Source organism: Microtus oregoni, unplaced genomic scaffold, assembly GCF_018167655.1.
Source record: "Microtus oregoni isolate MIOR12 unplaced genomic scaffold, Mior012 000008F_ref0000371, whole genome shotgun sequence".
Lineage (NCBI taxonomy): Eukaryota > Metazoa > Chordata > Mammalia > Rodentia > Cricetidae > Microtus > Microtus oregoni.
The window spans coordinates 8,302,592-8,324,539 of NW_024543067.1; the positions used below are offsets into that span (position 1 = coordinate 8,302,592).

The 21,948-nt window shown below is 45.8% G+C and overlaps 1 protein-coding gene across 6 annotated transcripts in view; it reads right to left on the reverse strand.

Annotated features, from left to right (window-relative positions):
- Susd1 (sushi domain containing 1) overlaps nucleotides 1-21,948 on the reverse strand; it is a 119,364-nt gene that overhangs the window by 23,819 nt on the left and 73,597 nt on the right. For all 6 annotated transcript variants that reach the window (XM_041657838.1, XM_041657839.1, XM_041657837.1 and 3 more), the window contains exons 10-12: nucleotides 20,998-21,190; nucleotides 6,498-6,589; nucleotides 4,995-5,181 (exon numbers count right to left, since the gene is read on the reverse strand). In XM_041657838.1, coding sequence (XP_041513772.1) covers nucleotides 4,995-5,181; nucleotides 6,498-6,589; nucleotides 20,998-21,190 — 472 coding nt within the window. The remainder of the gene's footprint in view (nucleotides 1-4,994; nucleotides 5,182-6,497; nucleotides 6,590-20,997; nucleotides 21,191-21,948) is intronic.

A 21,948-nucleotide genomic window follows, 5' to 3' on the forward strand; every position in this document is an offset into this window, starting at 1 on the left:
GTCAGCATGGTCCTGCCACACCCATCACACCTACAGTAAGCAACTCAGGTGTTTAGTGTTCTGATCTAAGAAAGCCTTCACGTGCACTTTTTTGTTTTGTTTTTCTGAGTCAGGGTTTCTCCGTGAAGCCCGAGCTGTCCTGGAACTTGCTTTGTACACACCAGACTGGCCTTGAAGTCCCAGATATGCTGGGACTAAAGGCTGGGACACCTGGTCTCACACACGTTTTATAAAGTCTATGCAAGAAAGTGACCCAAATAGTTCATTTCCTTCCACGATGGGTCATCTGGTCTCGATAAAGACTAATGGGAACCAAGTGAGTGGAGAGGAGAGAGATGCTCACGTCTACTGAGTCATTTACTTTGGAGATCTGGGAATGGAAAGGAACTGGGGTATTTCAGGGAACTGGGAGAAGTGCATGGGCTACAGAAGCCTGAGAGCTTCTGGCCCAACCCCAGACTGTGTCTCTAGGAATCAAAGAGCTTTGATTTACCAAGGGCTTTGAAAGGAAAAGAGACTAGCGAAAGCCAATCCCTACCCAGACCTCTAAAGTAACTTTAACCCTGCTGACACCAGGGGGACTTTCCAAGATCACTGAGGTACTCTGGAACCAGTTAGGGACAATGGGGACACCAGGTACAGAACCCTTTAATAGCTGGTGGTCACCCCAAATGGAACAGAAGTCTGTGGAAGAACAACTCAGGAGAATGAGTCCTGCGTGATGCCCCCCAGTGTCACTCGGTGATGGAAAAGGGGTGCCAGAGGCAGGGCAGAGAGAGCGGGAAGTCCTGGCTGCCTTCCTGCCCATCTGCCCAAGTGCCTTCTCTTTCTCATTACAAAGGTAAGCAGAAACGGGAAACTTCCCACGCAAGTTGCCAGCGTTGGCACTGAAGTCAAACACGGAAACTAACTTCCATCCCTTTTCCCTTTTCTCCTCCAGCTTCCTTGGTTTCACGAGAAATGAGAAACGAGAAACAAAACGAGAAAGGACTGACTTCCAACAAGTCACGTGGAACAACTGTAGTTAGTCACCCCATTCACAAGGACACTTGCTTTTGTTCTCTCCCTCCCCCACCCCCTCCGAAGCATCCACCCCCACCACCACTTTAAGCCTTCTCTTGTTTCCTGTCTTGTCTCTATGAAAAGAAAATTTAGCTTATAAGCTTTTAGACTCAACAAGAAAACAGTCCAAACGACGTGCAAGGGCGCTTCCTTCTGCCTCTCTGGGGTCTACATCAAAGACAGAAGCTTGTTTGTTCTCTTCCCAGCCCTAAAGATGGGCATGAACCAGCCTGTTCTGAAGAACTCTGTTCAGTGGGCAGCCTTAGTTCACACACCAGGAACCAGAAACTTCCCTTATCTCCTCTTCCCACCCCCAGCCAGCACCCTCTCTCTGCCTCTCCTCCTCTGCCCCCTCTACATTCCTCTTCATCTCCTCTGAGGTCAGCACTGTATTTAAAGCTCTGTGTTCATCCCGTTCCCATCAGCAAGATTTAGTTTTTGATGGGAGGCTCACCGAAGAGAAATTCCATCCGCTTTTCTTCTGGGAAAGCATCCGCTCTGTTTTCCAAACTCAAATCCTTGCTCTAGCATTTCTGGTAACAAGTGATCGTTCCTGGCTTTGCTGAAACAGTGCCCCACACATCTGGAGTGTCTTTTCATACCAGCATTATTGGAGTCTTTTTTCTCTCAATTTTATGGGATGAAAGGGGTTTTTTCCCCGCTCTCAACGCTTTAATAAACACCAATTTGAATTTTCATGCTAAGAGAAAAACAAAAACTAAAGAAAAAAAAACCCCAAATCCTGCCAATTCTAAAGCAAGTTCATATAATAGCCCTGATCTCAGTATATTTCAACTGGCTGCGCTGCCCCAGTGAACTTGAACAGCTCAACAGTGTCCCCTGGTGGCCATGAGCACAGACACAGGACACTCGTGTGACGTGTAGTCTCAAAACAAGGTAAAAAGACATAAACAAAGACAAATACCTATTGCAAGTTGTCCTCTGACATACATATAATCCATGGCCAGCCCCCTCCTGCGGCACACACAGAGAACAAAAACCACGAGGTATAACTGAAACATTCTTAAAGCGGTAAAACCCACCAAGTCTGACAAGGACCAGAGACTAGGAGATGGGAGTTACTCTGCTCTATAAACTCTCAATTGAGCATCATTTGTCTCCGGCTCAAGATACTCTGAATTTCTCTTGATATAAGATCTGACTTCTCAGCATCAGTTACCTCCGGCTATTATTTGACAAATATGGATTTATTGTGCTACGTGTCGTTAGCATTTGTTGAGGAATTCAAAATAGAAATGAACAAAGGGGAGGGAAAAACCCCTTTGCTTTCAAAACCTCCCTCTTTAGAGGGGGAGAAAGATTTAATAAAACAATTTTTAAGATCAAAAAAGCAAGTTCTATGAAGAAATTCAAGGAGGGTGAGTGAGAGAAAGTAATAGGGTAGGGGCTGGAGAGATGGCTCAGTGGTTAGGAGCACTGGCTGCTCTTCTAGAGGTCCTGAGTTCAATTCCCCGCACCCACATGGCAGTTCACAATCATCTATAACTGTAGTCCCATGGGATCCGATGACCTCTTCTGGGGTGCAGATATACACGCAAACAAAATACCCATAAACATGAGTTTAAAAGTCTTTAAAGGAAAGTGATACAGTAGCGAGTGAGGAGGGGGGTTTTGAAAAGATGGTCAGGGGCTGGAGAGATGGCTCAGAGGTTAAGAGCATTGCCTGCTCTTCCAAAGGTCCTGAGTTCAATTCCCAGCAACCACATGGTGGCTCACAACCATCTGTAATGAGGTCTGGTGCCCTCTTCTGGCCTGCAGACGTACACACAGACAGAATATTGTATACATAATAAATAAATAAAGATGGTCAGGTGAAGCCTCTCCAAGGGTGCTATGGTTTAAATATGATCCCCCGATATCATACGCCTGAAGTCAACACCATACATTAGCAGTATTTGAAAAGTGGGACTTTGGGGAGGTGACGGAGTCGTGAGGGTCTTGTCCTTGTGGTGGGCTCATCCATTTGTGGATTCATGGGTTATCTGGAGAGCTGGTCTGAGGAAAACCCAGTAGTCTGGTTATACTTTCTCCACTTCACCATGTGATACCTCTGCCAGGTCATGGCCCAGCACGAAGGTCCCCACTACCTCTGACCAGATGCTGTCCTCCAGCCCACACTTTCCAGCATCCAAACAATGGGCTGTAGGAAACTAGTCTTCGTAAACCACCCAATCCGTGGTCAGCTGTAGCAAAAGAGAGCAGAGTGAGACAGGGTAGGACCAATCACACCTGAGTGCTCATGGGAAATCTCAGAGAGACCATGCAGGAAAGAGTTAACAGCAGATGGAAAAGCCTGGAGCAGGGACAATTCTAACCCATTAAAGAAAAAGCAAGAAGGTGAGTTAGTGCCTGGTGAGGAAGGAGATGAGTCAGGTTAAAGGAGGTAGTCCAGGGTTGGAGTACAATCTCTGTGCTAAAAAAAAAAAAAAAAAAAAAAAAAAAATTGGATTCTAGTCTAGCTTTAGAACTCACGGGAGACCTGTGAGCAGGCACAGCCACGTTCTTACTCTCTAGAAGGCACCGTAGCTGCTGAGAGCCCCTTTTAAAAGTAGGATGAAAGCTAAGGTCACAGTTTGCGGTGGAGAGTGACAGCCATGAGTGAAAGCAGGAAGAAACTGCCACACAAGCCGTGGTTCACATGCCTGTAACCCTAACACCTGGAAGGCTGAGGCAGGAGGATCACGTGGTTGAAGCCAGCCTGGGCTATACAGGAAGTATGATGGGAAGGCTGAAGAAGGCAATGTAGCTGGGGGTGGCATGGGCTCATTGTTAAACAAGTTGTTGCAATGTCCTTGGTGGCATTAGCAATAATTCTGCACTGGACAGAAGTTGGCAAGAAGGGACAGGATCCAGCACACACTTGAGCTGTAGATAGGAACAGGAACACAAGGGAAGGCGCTATACAGGAAGCAAGGCAGGAATGGGAGGTGTGGAAAAATGCGTCTTCACTCGGCATTTTTAATTCCTCACTGAGACAAAAAGCAAGAAGCTACATTTGGGCTGGAGGTAAGGGCTCAAAGACTTGAAGACACCAGGGATAAGTTAGCAGAAGGCAATTTACTGGGGGTGTAGACTGCCTGGTATGTTCCTGGCCTAAGCTACCTCTAAGGCAGTTGTGCCAGAAATCTATTGATACGTGCACTATGTGAGTGTGTGCGCACGTGTGTGTGAGTCAAAAGACAACTAGAGGGATGGGTTCTGTCGTCCACCATGTGGGCTCCAGGGAAAAATCCCAGTCTCAGGCTTAGGGGCAGTTACAGCAGAACCATCACCTTATTTTTTGAGACAAAGTTTCGCACTGAGCCTGGAGCTCCTCTATTCAGTAAGTCTTGGTATCTCTGACCCCAGCGCTGAGTTACATGACTGACTTTTTATGTGAGTGCCAGGTCCCCCAGTGCTTATACAAAGAGCAATTGGACTGCCAGGCCATTTCACTACCACTGGAACGCTAGTTTAGTGTGTTACTAGAGAACAGTTACAAGAAATCTTTTTAGGTATAAAATGTTTTAGACTTGTTGGTTGTTATTGTTGCTGCTGCTGCTGCTTGGTTTATTTAGGGGTTTGGCCCAGGCCGACCTCAAACTTACTGTGAACTCCTGACCCTCTTGTCTCCACCTCCCAAATGCTATGACATAGATATGAAGCACCATGCCTGGCTGAAATGTTTTGACTGTTTCAAACACCCAGAAGGGACTTAACTCACAGGTTTATACTATCTAAATTTAATTGACATTTTGTTTCAGATAATGAAAGAGTGTAGGCACAGCTGTCTGCCTCTTCATACCCCTCTCCAATCCCACATCTTTCCTCCCTTCTTCAAGCTTCATTGATCACGACAGAAAGCCACAGGAGTATGTGGGCTACCGACAGCTCTGTGGTAACTTCATTAATCCAAATGCTGTTATTGTTACCTGCTATCTGGGTTGTCAGGTAGATGACCACAGGAAGTGCTGAAGACAGAGCCTGAAGGCTGACATTGTAGTTGGTACCCGGATGCAGGTCCAGGCAGATCTCAGGGGCCTGGCTGCTACTGGTGATGTTAAAGATTATTTCCAGAACAAATGCCTTCTGATACCATCTCTGGCCCCAAATGTGGAACTGAAAGATAAAACCGTCCCAGGGTGGAACACTGGTTTGAAGGTTCTGAATGCCTTGAGACCTACGCGTTTTCCAGGAGTTCTCTCCCCACCCTCTTCTCCCCCGCCCCATAGAGCTTTTCCAAGAAGTAAATGCAACAATAAGCTAAGAGTAAATTCTCAACACTATACATATTTGTACAGATAGTGATTATAACACCATGAGGACCTAACATATATTTTATAGTAAAAGTATACACAACTGATCGTTCTGGTTGATAGTTGTAATCACAGTCCTCAAGAGGCTAGATTTATTGATATTTTATTTATGTGTGTGGGGAGTGGGTGTGTGTGCTTCTGTGCAGGTGTCCACAGAGGCCAAAAGAGGGCACAGAACCCCCTGGGGTGGGAATCACAGGCAGGTGTGAGCTTTGGGTGTGGGTACTGGGAACCAAGCTCCAGGCTTCTGCAAGAGCAGCACACACTTTTTCTTGTACCGCGCTGGTCTAGAAAGGCCAGCCTAGGACACATAGTAAAACTGTCTCAAAAATAAACAGGCAAAGCTCAGAGGCCCCTCCACAGGCTGCCTGTTCCTTTCTCTTTCTATCCTTGCACACACAGCGCGGAAGCCTGTTGGCAAGGCCACAGAAGCACGGCCAAAGAACATTTCACTAGAGAGAAAATCAGGAAGCTAACCAGGCACAACTTGATTCCTTTTGGTGGCATCCAGTAGCTGAAGCTGGAGAGCTTTTCTTCCCATGACCACCTTTCATTCAGGAATCATCTAGCTTCCCAGGTTCCCTTTGACTGTCTGAGCAACACACATAGACCCTGCGCTCTGCAGAGACACCAGCGTGACCACAGATAACCAGACTCCTACCAGACACTCTGCTTGGGCATCAATTCTATACCAAGACACACCACTCAAGAAATGTCTGCGCTTTCTTACCACTCCCAAGGAGTCAAGCGGGAGTGTCTCTTCACTTTTTCTCATTCAGTCCCTATGATACACCTTCTGCCAATGGCAGATACAAACACATTTTTTTTAGTCTTGTAGATTAAAAAATTTTTAATGTATTCATTTTATTTTATATGTGTGAGTGTTTTACCTACATACATGCATGTGTATGTTTGCATGCCTAGTGCCCACAGAGGTCAGAAAGGGGTCGTGAATTTTCTGGAAATGGAGTTATAGATGATTAGGAGCTGCCATGAGGGAGCTGGGAATTGAGCTTGGGTTCTCTGAAAGAGCAGTTGAGCCGTCTCTCCAGCCCTAGATAGGTTCTAAACCTTCCACACAGTGCATATCTGCAAGCAAGGCAAATTTTAAAAACTTACTAAATACAGCTCTTGTGCATTGGCCGTCTTCAGGCTTCTCCATCTCAGGCAGGTTTCATTGTATACTGAAATATTAGTGATGGTTTGTTTGGCTGCGGAGGAAAGAAAGACCCGGATTTACACTGCATGGAAAGACAACACAAAACCACTAACTCTTCCTTGAAATATTATCTCACGAAAGGCATTTACATAGGGCAGATTCAGCAGGGTTTTGAGTCAGAAGTCAGGGCAGAAGCTTTCAAGGAACATTGTGTCCGTGTTTAAGTAAAGGGGTCCTGGGGAGGCTCTAAGAACTAAAAAAAAAAAAAACAAAAAAAAAAACCCAGCCAGAGCATCCATCTTAAAATATATAGGCTAGACACTGTCAACCTTGGTTTAGACTAGTCACTGTCAGCCTTGGTTTACTAGGTTTAAACTAGTCACTATCAGCCTTGGTTTACTAGGTTTAGACTAGTCACTATCAGCCTTGGTTTACTAGGTTTAGACTAGTCACTGTCAGCCTTGGTTTACTAGGTTTAGACTAGTCACTATCAGCCTTGGTTTACTACGTTTAGACTAGTCACTGTCAGCCTTGGTTTACTAGGTTTAGACTAGTCACTGTCAGCCTTGGTTTACTAGGTTTAGACTAGTCACTGTCAGCCTTGGTTTACTAGGTTTAGACTAGTCACTGTCAGCTTTGGTTTACTAGGTTTAGACTAGTCACTGTCAGCCTTGGTTTACTAGGTTTAGACTAGTCACTGTTAACCTTGGTTTACTAAATTTAAGTTAGAACTTGTTGCCATGGGCTTTAGAAATCACTGGGATAAATGGGGCATCAGTTTGAATTCTGAACTAAAGGGAGCATCTCAGTAAGAGAATCTCTCTCTGAGGAAGTGAAAACTGCTGCCTCGAGCAGCCGGCCTCTGTGATTAAGTGGGTTTCCCCTGACTTGCACGTCCACATCATATTCTCAGAATCTGCTGATTTTCGTGCTCATCGATCTAAACTCTAACGCACGGCCTCATACGATTTGGTCCAGACGCACAGCTACCAGACCGCCTTCATTACCGCAAACCCTGATACCACAGGCGACTGCCACGATGCCCCCCAAAACTGGGCAGAACGCAGCTGAAACGCTAGGCAGATTCATAGGAACCCTGCAGTAACTAAGACAACTCCCCAGCACCCAGAAGGGAAGTCCCATGGGAAGCAGGGCTCTCCTGGGGAAACCTCCAACCGGACAGGTTCCTATGAGTGAAGCTGAGTTGGTAGATGTGACTGACCCTCCTGTGTGGGCTAAGCACGTTTACAAAGAGAAAACATGCTCGACAAGTCACAACCTCACTTCAGACGCTGCCAGAACAGCAGGGAAGGAAGTTCCTCGTGTCTGAGGGACAGAGCCCACTGCCGGGTAAGGGAAAGATGATGGTAGCGAGCAGGAGTAGAGACCCAGGAGACAGGCCTAGGTCTCTGGATACTTCAAACTGCAAATACTACTTAGTGCTATTACTAATGCTATTGCTTGTTGTTTTTGTGGTACTAGGGTTCAAGCCAGGACCTCACGTGCACTAGCAAGCATCCTACTACTGAGCTACAGGCCCAGGCAAAGGCGCCAGCATGAACAATACTATCCCACCAGTTCGAGATCACACACAAAGTAGAAGTTTTCCAATTCACTCAGTGTAACCAGATTATTCACGATGTCTAAGCTGTCCAGGGGATGGCAAAGCAAACACTCAAACTCGCTTCCTAATATACACAGAGAAGTACAAAGCAGCCAATAGGGGCTGGAGAGATGGCTCAACCGTTAGGAGCATTTGCTGCTCCTGCAGAGGACCTGGGTTCAGTTCCCGGCCTCCACAGGGCAGCTCACAAATACCTGTAATTCCTGTCCCAGGGAATCCAATACCCTCTTCTGACCTCCATGAGCACCAGGCACACACATGGCACACATACATACACACAGGTGCAAAACACTCATACATATAAAATTTTAATTTAACTTTTTTAGATAGGGTCTCACTATGTAGACCGGGCTAAGCTGGAAGTCAAAGAGATCCACCTGCCTCTGCCTTCTAAGTGCCGAGATTAAAGGTGCAAATCAGCATACCCAGTTGTTTGTTATTTTTGAGTAAAATTGTATGAACATATCAGCTCACAGGTTGACTGTCATGTAGTCAACACCATTGGACTCCAGTCTGTTGGACTGCAGCCAATATGTAGGCAGGCCTGTGTGCCTTTAAGGGTCCAACACACACAGTTCACAAAACAAAACAGCATGCCCAAGAAAAATGGATTCCCAGAATCCACACTCATTACTGGAAAAGCCATTAGTAGGATAAAAGAGACTACGCGGTTACTTTTATATTCATAATGGCAACTACATTTAAATATATTCCTGACTTAAAATCCTGGTTTACAAGGACTCAACTTCTCAGAAGCCCCTTAGCTTAATCATGTTTATTAGCATTTACCACGCTCAGTGGCAGAATAATTAGGCAGTTTCTTGTGAAATTACCAACAATACAAGGATGTCTGGTCTCGGGGCTATTATTTGGTATTAGTCAGGACATTCTAGACAAGAAGCAAGAAGACAATGAGGGGCAAATGCCAAATTGAAAGCGGGAAAGGAACACGAGCGCCAGCAAAACCTCAGAGAAGGAAGAGCACAGCACACTGCCTGAGGACAACAGGAAAGCCAGACAAACGTCGCTGGAGCTGGAGCTTGGCAAAAACAACACGAAAGCAAGTGCTTTCCTTTCTGTGCACAAGGAAGAGCACGATCATCCGGGTGATGTCCTCAGATGTGAGGTCCCGGCCCTGTGACCTACAAGGCAGCAAGGCCTGGTGGGACCGGGAGATCGGCCTGGATTATCCAGACAGGCTCAGAAGAATAATAAGGATCTTATAAAAACAGGATCAGTTTAAGGAAAGGCGATGTGAAGCTGGGGGCGGGAGAAGGGGTGGAAAGTGGCTCAGTCAATGAAGTGTTGGCACCCACAGAAAAAGCCAGGTGAGTGCATCACTGCATAAGCAGGGGAGGAGATGGACGGATCCCTGTGGCTCATTCAGCCAGGTCAGCTGAATTAGTGAGCCCCCGGTTCAGTGAGAGGCTCCATGTCAAAAACTAAGGTGGAAAGTGGCTGAGGAAGACACTTGATGTTGACCTCTGACCTCCACATGCATGGCATGCACAGGTACACATATACACACACACACACACACACACACACACACACACACACGTACACCATACACCATACACCACACAGGAGGGAAGGAAGGAAAAGGGGCAAAGAGGGAAGATGAAAAGGAGGAGGAAGAGGAGGACTGAGAGGAGTGGGGGGGATGGCGGCACACGCTCTGCATCCTGGCACTTGACAGCTGAGGCAGAGCAGCATAGACTATGCAGGGCGACGCTGTGGGTGACAAAACACTGCAAGAAGGGAGCAAACAGATGGGAGGTGGGACCACAAGCTGAGGCAGGAAAGCAAACTGGGAAGCTGAGAGCAAGGAGCTGGGGTCTACTCTTGGACCCTTACAGGCACACGGGCCTGCCTTCATATTGGCTGCAGTCCAGCAGACTGGAGTCCAGCGTGGTCTCAGGTGTCTGACCTCCACGACTACGTGACGGTCACCCTGTGCCATTTTAAGCCACGGGGTTTCAGAGATCTTGATCTTTTTCCTAGTTCACTTACCTCATCCTCTATAAAAATCTCAAACCATAGGTATGTTCTATATACTGCTTTTTCTATGCTTCATACTTTAAAAAAAGGTACCCTCCCCCCTTTCAAAAGCAATCTTTGCAGTTTTGGGAGAGGTTTTGCCCCTCTGGGAGTGATATCAGCCATAATCAGAATGTTGGCGTAATTAAATATTTTATTGTTAGTAAAGGGACGAACAAACTGATCAATGGGAAAAGCAGAATCAATAACCAGGCCTATCCACTTGCGACTTTACAGATGGGAAAACAGTACGTCAAATCAGTGGATAAGCAATATTTGTTTTCTCCCTTGATACAATTAGAAAAAAATATTCTCGACTTGAGCAAAAATTTAAAATATACTATAAAATATAGAAAAGAATAGTCCTGGGCTGGAGAGATGGCTCAGAGGTTAAGAGCATTGCCTGCTCTTCCAAAGGTCCTGAGTTCAATTCCCAGCAACCACATGGTGGCTCACAACCATCTGTAATGGAGTCTGGTACCCTCTTCTGGCCTGAAGGCATACACACAGACAGAATATTGTATACATAATAAATAAATAAATATTTAAAAAAAAAGAAAAGAATAGTCCTATAACACTAGGTAGGAAAGACATACCAAGAAAACAAAAAAAAACCCTTAATTTAAATTTTTTTTATTGTATGTGTATTGCTGCCTGCAAGTAGGTTTGTGCACCACATAAGTGCCTGGTGTCTGTGGCAGACCAGAAGAGAGTGTTGGATCCTCTAGGACTGGAGTTACAGATGGCTGTGAGCTGCCATATAGATGCTGGGCACCAAACCTGGGTCTTCTGAAACACTAGCCAAGTGTTCTTAAGCACTGAGCTATCTCTCTAGCACCTAAACATTAATTTTTTAAAAAAACTGACTAAAGAAAGTTAACTTTTCTGTGTGGAAAAAGATATAATATCCAAGTTTAAAAGCTCAAACAATGGTGGGGAGTGGGGTTGAAAAAATAAATGGCGGTCCATAAGTTTGAGTCTGAAATGACTGCCACAGGTTCCCGCTCTGAACAGTAATTCCCCAATTGCTGGTGATATTGGGTGCCACCAGGCTCTTAAAAACTGGCTGGCTGGCTGGCTGGTCATGGAGGTACAGTCCTTAAATCCCAGCACTCGGGAGTCAGAGGCAGGAGGATCTCTGTGAGTTTGAGGCCAGCTGGTCTACAGAGAGAGTGTCAGGGGAGCCAAGCTGTTACACAGAAACCCTGCCTCGAAAAAAAAAAAAAACCAACCAACCAACCAAACAGAAATTGGCTGGCTGAAGCAGCCACCATCTGTGTGAACTATAGCCTGGCCCTACTTTCCACCTGCTCTCTGCTCGGCTCCAGCCACATCCACCGGAACAGCTGCCGCCACAACGCCCACCACAGTGGACGCTGCTCTGCCATGCCCTCTCCGCCAGGAGGAACAGAAACTTCGGAACCCTTTCCTCCCATAAGCCATTCAGTACAGGTGTTTGATGATGGGCACATAAAACGGTCAGATCACTAGAGTACTAAAAACCGGTAATGGCGCCCAGATAGGAGAAAACAGAACAGGTGACTCCCAGGGGAAGTCTAACAGGCCTTTAACCCGGGGAAGTCTAACAAGCAAAGTTCCAAATTAAGATAAAGTAAGGGTTGGAGTGTAGCTCAGCACCAGAGAGCAGCTGCCTGGCCGTATGCAAGGTGCTGGGTTCCGTCCCCAGCCCCAGAGGAAAGCAGTTGTTATTTCTCGGGCTCTCAAACACGCAAAGCGGTCACGTATGATGCTAGTGAAAATGCTTTCCTGGCAAGATTCCATTTACTATTAGTCCGCGTGGAACGGACACAATCTCTGTGATTTTTTGAGATTTATGAGCACCGTGACGTGGAAGCCCCACTCCTGAGACTCAACTTTACAGAGATGTGGGGCCTGCCTACGTATGCAAAGATCAGCCATAGTTCACCAAATATAAGCTAACATTCTTTTATGAGACACCAGGATCTTGTATATTATTAAAAAAGAAAAGCTTCTACCCGATGAACAATCATTAGTGTTTTCTTATCTTATCAAATTATGCTGCCTGAAAGAGCTTTTCGGATCGAAACACTAAATTTTTTTTATCATGTTATAAACAAAAATGTAACAGAATGTGATGAAATATTCTTAAAATATATTTGTGTTTTCTGTCTAAGACTTCTCGCTTTTTAATTGCAGTGTCTGCAGTGGGTGGGGGTGAGGGGTCCCCATGTGTGTGGAGAGCACAGGAAGACTGCAGGGATCTTGCTTTATCATTTTCCACCATATTGCCCTGACAAAGCGTCTCTCGCTGAACCCGTACCTATGCCGGCAGTCAACAAGCCCCAGAGATCCTCCTGGCCTGCCCCCAGCCCCCACAGTGCTATGGTTATGGGCATACACATGAGTATGCTGGCTGATCACTCAGGTTCTGTAGACTTGAACGCTGCTCCTCATGCTTGCACCGTGTGGGTGTTTGAATGAGACTATCTCCCATTCGGCTCCCGGTCGGTGATGCTATTCGGAAAGGTTTAGGTGGTACAGCAGTATCAAGTCCATTCTAGCTTGCTCTCTCTGCTTCCAGCTTGCTTTTGAAGAGGCGAGCTCTGAGTTTCTTGCTTCAGGCACCACGCCTGGGGCTTCCTGCTCTGTCTCCCCACCGTGACAGGCTCTTATCCCTCTGGATCTATAAGCCCAAGTCAATCCTTCCTCCCATAAACTGCCTTGGTGTCTTATAACAAGAACAGAAAAGCAGCTTAGCACACAGCGTCCTCATTAGGGCTTCTATTGCTGCTTTGAAACACCATAACGAAAAAGCAAGATGGGGCCGTGATGGCTATTCTTGGTTGTCAATGGGACTACATCTGGAATGAATGACAATCAAGAAATGGAGGGCACACCCCTGAGAGACATTTGCTTGGTTTGAAGTGGGTGAATCCACTTCTAGTCTGAACCTTGGAGGCAGGAAGACTCATATCTTTGATCTGGATCTTAAGGCAGGAAGGCACAAGTCTTTAATTAGGGTCTTGAGGCAGGAAAACACAGCTTTAGTCTGGGCCACACCTTCTGCAGGAAGCCTATGTAAGGCCAGGGAAGAAGGAAGCCTTTGCTCTTTGCCTGCTTGCTCTTGCCTTGCTAGCAAGTCCGTTCCTTCACTGGCATTAGGGCCTGCTTCTTGGGAATTTATGGCCTGCCATTGTTGGATTTGTTGAACCATAGACTTTAAGTGATTCTAATAAATCACACACACACACACACACACACACACACACACACGTAAATACACACACACATATATTCATTCTATAAGTTTTGCTACTCTAGAGAACTCTGATTAATATAGGAGAGAAAGGGTTTATTTGTCTTACACTTCCAGATCGCTGTTGATCAAAGGAAGTCGAGACAGGAACTCAGAATGCGGCAGCAATCTGGAGCCCAAACTGTTGAAGAGTCCATGGAGGAGTGCCGCTTACTGGTTTGGTCCCCATGGCTTCTTTGGCCTGCTTTCTTATAGAACAGAGACCACTTGACCGGGGAGGCTCCACACACAATGGGCTGGGCCCTCCCCCATCACTCACTAATTAAGAAAATACTCTACAGGCCTGCCTATAGCCCCATCTTATTGAGGTTCCCTCTTCTCTGATGACTCTAGTTTGTGTCAAGTTGACATAAAGCTAGCCAGCACACAGCAAGCACTCTCACCCCCTGAGCCATCACTATCTCCCCGGCTCATGCGATGTCATTATATCTGCTACCTAGAGTCTTAGTGAGGGGCCCTTTCTTCCTCCTTCCTTCCTTTTTTTCTGTGTATACGTGTGTGTGTGTGTATGTATGTATGTATGTATGTACATGCACACGCGTGCACCTGAGGATGGGACCCAGGGGATCTTCTGTGAAGCATGCAATCACTCTATGACGGAGATACATCCCTCGTCCAGTCTTTCTTTAGTGCACTCCCTCTTTTCCAGCTTCTCTTGTGAGCCGCTGACAGCCATTCTGATGTCACACCTTGCTATTGTTCCTATGGTTTTCTATATGTAGCATGTTTTGTTTCTGTGGTTTTCAACATGCAGCATGCTTTGTCTCTGGGTCAAAGCACCGTGAAAATTTTCTAAAATAGCAATGAAACACAAGGCACAAACATCACGAATGTCTGTAACTAAATACAGCAAATGACACTGAGTTAGGGCCAATCTGAGGGACACATGGGCAAAGACAGGTCCCCAGCAGACAGACTGCCGGCTGTAAGGCAACTCTAAGAGTTCGTAGACGTCAAAATGTGAAAATGAAGTTCTCAAAATCAGTAAGGCAATACTACACGTGTACGCATTAATAGAGTGTTTTCTGAAGGGGGAAATTCAATATCCTTCAATAATACGCACGTTCATAAACAAGCACACCTTTCTACCGTGGGATTTTATCCTCTCAAAAAGAATGAGCTGAAAATAGCTGAGCTGGTGAGAAAGTAAGCCTCTAAGAATATTGCAAGCACAAAAACATTAAGAAATAACATAAAAGGATGCCCCTTCACCGTCTGCTACTAGAAAGGCTGTGTACACGCCTCTCGCTCCTACAAACCTCCAGCCCTGGCCACCCCTTCATTCTCCCTTTCCCCACCCACTGGGTCATCTAATCTAGAATACTGGGGCTGAAAAACCAGACCTGCAAGACTGTCTCACAGAAACGAAGACCTGGCTCTCAGGCCAACAGACTTCGGACCTCTGCCTTCTTTCTTTCACGCTGTGGAAGAGCGAGTCTGGGGAACTCAGACATCCCATCCTCTGCTCGGCAGCCGCAAAAACCTAGAAACGGCACTCTATACACTCTATACCCTCTATATCCTCTATACCCTCTATATACTCTATAGAGTCTATACACTCTATACACTATACAGTCTATACACTCTATACCCTCTATACACTCTATACCCTCTATACACTCTCTATACACTCTATAACCTCTATACACTCTATAGCCTCTATACACTCTATACACTCTATACACTCTATAACCTCTATACACTCTATACCCTCTATACACTCTAAAACCTCTATACACTCTATACACTCTATATACTGCATTTTTGAGCCTTGTCAATGGTCCTCATTAACCCGGGAGCTCTGGGGTTGGGCGGGGCGGGGTGGGGCTCTTTGTCATCTCTGCACTCGCAGTGAGGAGGAGATTGACAGGCACAATTATCCCGGACATTTAAATGAAGCCATCAACACTAAGGAGACCACCAAGCAGCTGGCATTAGCCCGGTGGAACAGAAGTGCTGCAAGACTTGGTTACTGCCTGGTGATGGCTAGTGTTCATTGTCAGCCTGACAGGAACTGGCTTAGAGACGGGCCTGAGGGACTGACCTGGCTACTGGGCATGCCTGTGAGAGACTGTTGATTAGGTTAGCTGGTAGGTGATGATCCATCTCAACGACGGGCAGGACCGCTCGATGGGTGGGGCCTCTGCGCCGTGGAAGATGGAGAATGTGGACTGAGTGGTAGTGCCGTGCACTTACCACTCTTAGCTGCCAGACTGTGGTGCCGTGTGGCCAGCTGCTCCAAGCCTCTGCTGCCTCGGTTTCCCCATCATGACGGACTATACCCTTCAACTGGAGCCTGAATGAACCCTTCCTTCCTTAAACCGCTTTTGTATGAGTCTTCTCATGGCAACAGCAACAGAAATTAATACACACTCTTACGTTTACTTAGGAGAGGAGTCACTCTTTACATAAGTGCAACAAAACCACCAAGGGGCACATAACAAATGCCATTAGGAAAAATTAAGTAGTGCTTAACGTTTTACAGACGCGGTTTGTCACCTAGAGACTGATTTTTCCACACGAATTAACCCATGCAAGTACTCGTCATAACCCACAATGTAAGGACATCAGTCCCATAGTTCCAGCTGGGATAACTAAGACACACGCAGGTTAACTTATCCAAATACCTAATAGCATTTGGCAGATCTGAGGTTTGAATTTAGACAGCCTGGTTCCAGGGGAATGTTGTCAAACCACCTGAAATCAATTATGAGAAAACTTGGGTGATGAGGCAATATATGAACTACAGAAAAGGAGGGGTTCAAGATAGTAAAAAAAAAAAAAATTGAACTGATATGGAAAGTCAGTGCTTAAAAATGCATTATAGACCAAAATTCTTCAGGTCAAAGGAGGAACAAAGAAAACAACATAAAAAGCAATGTGTTGGGGGTGGGAACACGGCTCGGTGGGTAAGGTGTGCACTGAGCAAGCGTGAGGACCTGGGTTCACATCCCCCGGACCCATGGAAAAGCCAGGAACAAGAGCTTGCATCTGTAACTCCAAGGACTGAGGGTGAGGGGAAGTGGGAGTTGTGGGGCAGGGGAGGAGTGGGTGGATTCTGGCTAAGCGGTGAGCTCCAGCTCCAGTGAGAGCCCCTGTCTCAAAAAACAAGGTTGAGAGTGACAACCAAAGACATTCACACCAACCTCGGGTCTGTGCACACGCATACGTGAGTGAACACACTCCCCTGCACACACACACACACACACACACACACACACACACACACACAGCTGTCATTCTAACTGGAAAGCAGGGAGGACACAACAAACTTAACCAGAACAATAAGCACTGCATTATTAGAGAACCAGCCGGGTTCTCTAAACTTCCTAAAAGTGGTTTGTGCAGAGCGCCGTGTGAACGAGGTGGGAGGCAAGGAGCTAGAGTCCTTCACAGAAAGAGAAACGCCACTGGCAATGGGAAAACATGAGACCAGCGTGTCACCGGGGCTTCTGAGAAAGGATATGACGTGGGAATGTGCTGGGAAGCAGCTGGGGAAGTCACTGCTCCTGGGAAGAAAGGGTGGAGAAGGAAGATGTGCACGCGGCCTTGGAGTTTCAGTGTTGAGAGGAAGAAACAGGAGCATTAGTGCAAGATCTCACGTAGCAGAAGAACTCTAAACTAGACCAGATGTTTCAAGCTCAACCAAAGCACAAAACACAAAAGAAACCTCTACAGCAACTGCACTTCTCCCCAGGACTGAAGAGGGCGCTCTTAACCTGGCTAAGCTCATTAGCCACCACTGCAGTCTGTGGTGATAGACAGGAATGGTCTCTTCAAAAAACGAGGTTTTGCTCCCCTCCCTGCTTCTCCCCTCCGCACTTCAACCATCCTGCAAGGTCCCCATGTTCCCAATTTACTCAGGAGATCTGGTCTTTTTCTACTTTCTACTTGTTGTGTAGATTATATCTATGTCTCTCATTGTTGTCTAAGTTATCTGGGATTGTGGTTTGTAGGCTGGAAAAATGTAGAGCTCAATAAAAATCATTTTAAAAAAAAAGAGAAAATGAAAAAAGAATGGAAGGGATTCTGCAAGGCCTTTGGTAAAGGAAAGAATATGATAAAATATATTTAAATGTAGCAACTGTTTTCAATAACAAGAAAGCAAAAAGGGAAAATTAAAGTAAAATTTTGACACCAACAATCTAAGTAAATGTTAGCTATTTTACATTGCAAGAAAATAAACTTTCACATTCTGGTTTTAAAAAAAAAAAAAGAAAAGAAACAAAAAACAAAAAAAAAAACCCAAGGTTTTATAGCCAAAACCTTGTTGTTTGGAGAAACTATTTAAACACACACACAAATGAGGAAATAGGGCACACAATAAATAATCCCTTGAGGCTTTGGAGACGACATCTCCAGTCAGGAAACCAAAGCTAAGAACAGAAATGGACACAAAGAAGGAAGGAAACGAAGCAGCGGTGACTGAACTCAGGAAATCCATGAAGGAGAGGGACAGGACAGCATTGGGGGGAAAAGCTGAATTTCTTGATGCCTGTAAAAGAATAGATTTGAGTAAAAAATAATAAAAGATAGTAGAGAGATTTTAAAAGTAAAAATGACATTTTTCTTTTCAAGACAAGGTCTGAGTGTGTAACCTGGCTATCCTGGAACTCGCTCCGTAGACATGGCTAGCCAACCCACAGAGATCCACCTGCCTCTGCCTCCAAGAGCTGGGATTAAAGGCCTGACTTAAAACGAACTTTTGGTTTTGTTTGTTTTTTTTTAGCATAAAAGATCAACACTGAAGGGGCTGAATGAAGGTCCAAGATCTGCACAACTAGGGTCTCTAAAAAACACTGAGACAGAATTAATATTTAAAAACAGCATTAACATTACAAAAATAAAAAAAACACACTTGAATATAAATATTGAAATGATACTCCAACTACCTAAGAAAGCTGAGTCAACATGACCTCAAAACTTACCCAAATACAATGACTACATTTTAAGGATAAAAGAAAAATCTGCAGGCTCTCCACTCAAATAAACAAAAAGACTGAGCGTCAAACGAACCACTTCTCAGTGCGATGAAAAAGTCTTACACTTCTGTAGTTTCATTCCCTGGAAAGAATGTCAGCTCCTACCTCTCTTGATGTTTCTAGATTTTTATCAAGCTTATCCTAGAAGTAAATACATATGAACATATATCCCTGCCGAAGAGTGAGAGGACTGCACGCTCTTAAACACACATGACATGGCCTGTAGGAACCTGAAAGGAATGAGAATTCCTTTCCTGATGCAGACTCTGGGCTGACCATGGATATCCGTGCTCAAGCCCCAATGCTCAACATCACAAAGGTCAGTCCCATTGCTTACAAGGGCTGAGGGTGACCACATCCTGGCCACACTCGGTCCACTAAGGCAAAGACAATTATTCCTGACTCCTTCAGCCTCAAGGCACAGTAAACACATGGCCTGATTGTCAGGAAGCTACCGTTCCTCGGGTCAGACTTCCTATTGCAAAGAGCTCCTGTGGGTTACAGGTCACTGAGCAAACAAGATTCAGACTGTGGTATTTCATGTCACCCCAGCCTCCAAGAAGTGGGTGATAGGTTATCTGCCCATTGCCATTCCTCTGGTGTTTAGCCCAAGACGGGGTCAGATAAGCCCATTACACCTAAACCTTTTCCTCTAATGGAACTTCAGGATAGAATCTGTGTTGAGGGTCATCCTGGCAATTGCCCACAACAGTGAAGATGATACTTTGTCTATTAATCCTGCATAATCCCAAGTGGAAAGAAAGATTGAGACTTGGTTTCTCACTGCAAAATGTGAATACCGGACACAGCCAAAGACGATGGCTGTCTCAGCGGCACAGCAGCGGGGTCTCAGGGATGCGGAAACAGAGGAAGTGGTATATGACCATCAGGAAAAGCATATGATCAGGCCAATTTTAGCACTCTAGCTTCTTGGACATGAACATATAGCATTATTTTAGTTAGTACTCCCTTCCTTCTTCCCCTTCCTTCTTTTGTCTCTGCCTGCATGGACCAGCTAAGTTGCATGTGGCTACAATACTACCTAAGATGTGGACTGGCAGAATCAGCGGGACAGAGTTTGCTAGGAATTGGACTCAGGGTGCAGACCTGTACCTACTGACTTGGAACTCTAGGGATAGAGCCTATGAACTCGTGCCTTAATGGCTCTCCTGGTAATCCCAAGCTCCTGAGATGACCCGTGAGTGTGCTCATGTCTCGAAAACTGCAGTCTCCCGAGTACCAAGGCCAAACTACCCGCCTCCTACCCCACCAGGAACGAAAGGGAACCAGAAACAGAGGGGTTCTGAGAAGACAGGGATAGGCCCTTCATTCTGCTGCTTCCTTCAAACGGGGCGACCTCTTTCCCTAGATGTCCCAAAATATGATTATTAAACCCAAAGGATTGAAGCAATGGTGAGAGGGGCCTGACAATGTGGCTCAGCAGCAGAACACTTGCCTGGCGTGTACAAAGTCCTGCGTGAATGGGTTCTCTACGAAAAGAAGAAAGGGGAAGGAGGGACGGAAAGGGAAAGACCCCGTGTCCCTCAGAGCTAGCCAAGAGCTGACTGGTTAACGCCGCTAGCCTCTGTGGCTTCCAGGGAAGTCCACAAAGGAAGTTTCAGAGGAGCCTGGGTGTCATCAGACTGCTATTCTGAGTCAAGTTGTTGGAAATAAGTTAATAAAAAAAAAATCTAAGAGGCTAGCGAACATGAAGCAGATTTTAATATATCGTTCTCAGAAAGGGCAAAATAAAATAAAAATTTAAAAAAAGGCCAAATCACTGATCTGGCCCATGACAGTGGTTTTTAAGATCCTTGAGAAATTTCTGTCCTCTTCTTCTATAGTCTGGAACTTGTATCCCCTCCAAACTAGGTCTCAGAGACCTAGGACACAAAGCCTCACCCAATGAACAATCTGGGGCTTGATGCTGTCCCTCTCTTCTTTCCAGATCTTGGGCTCAGTCACACGGAACTCATCTAACTCTCAGAGGCCTGAGACAAACAGACTTTAGCCTCCAGCTAGGGGAGGGAAGGACCGAATGCTTCTGGAAACTCCAATGCACTCTAGCTTACCTCACATTGAAAATGGACCATAACAACCTATTGTTTAAATGTGCCCCTGCCCCTGCAATGACCCAACTGTGAGCCCTCTTGATTCTGCCAGTTCCCAACAAAGTGGGGAGATTTCTGTCTCCATGAAGATATTCCTAGTTGTCTCTATCAATATCCTCAGAGCCAGAACCATTTTCAACTTGAGATGAGAGATAGACAGTGGCTTCCAGAATTCTCACACTAAGGTTACCTGGAATCCCCCACTTGAAGCAGCATCTCCTTGCCTGGTCCCTCTAGAAGCCAAAATGCTACCCAAAGGCAAGATCTGAGCATCCTGAACCAAAGTAAAGCTTGCAGTTGGTCAGAACTAGAACTCAGGGCTCTTGGCCATGCCCTTCATGCTCCCCATATTGTACCATTCAACTCTCAGAGGGTACAACACAGAAGGCATCCGTCCGTGCCTACCTGTTAGTGCGGTTGTTAGGCTTATTTGTGCCGAGTGTGGCTCGGTGGGTCGCAGGAGGGTGATGTTTATTGTGTAATCAGTGGCTGGGTACAGCTCTAAACACACTTCCGGAGCTTGGTCTCTTGTTGTGAAGTTAAAGAAAGTTGCATGATAAAAGCTCTCCAGATACCACCTCTGACCCAGAACTTCCACCTGTCACAAGATGGAAAGCGAGGGTTGCATTAGCTTCCTGTTGGCTTGTGGAGTTCTAGACTGCAAGTCGAGAGGAGGCACAAAAACTTCCTTCCAAGGATCTTAGAATTATCTTTAAGACACCAGCAAGCTAAGCCGAGGACAACCTCTCCTACTGTACCTATCCTGTCCAGTTTGCCTATCCTGTCCAGTAGGCGTAGGTCTACAATTAAATTGCATACCCAATGACAGTTAGGAATAAACGTATCTCAGAAGAATAAGACGGCAGGCTATTCTAAAGTGATCCCTTGGTGCCCACTCAAGTGAAAGACACTGTATTGAAGCTACCGGACCTTTCCACTTTTCTCATCACGGGAATCCACAGACAAGCCCCATTGTGCAGGTATGTAAGCACTATGAGAACTGCCCCAGGCTATGCTTTTACAATGACAGTACAATGCCATTTCCCTTGCTCCTTCCTTCCTTCCCATTAGAGCTTGGGAAAAGCTGATGACCGTGGAGGTGTCTGAATCCTGCCGCTCAAGTAACAGTGGGTCACAAGGGAAACACTTTAGTGACGATCCCAGAAAAACAGGATCAAATATCAGCAACCAGTAGGCTTTGTTTGGTGGGTACTGTGAGTTTAATCATTCAGTTGAAGCTCACGTCATTGACTCTACCACCTCCCTTCCTTCCATACTACGTTCACTGAGCTTTCCTCACAGGTCATCCAAGACGGTGATAATTTGCTCATAAGATTCATCTCTTGGCCAAGTCCT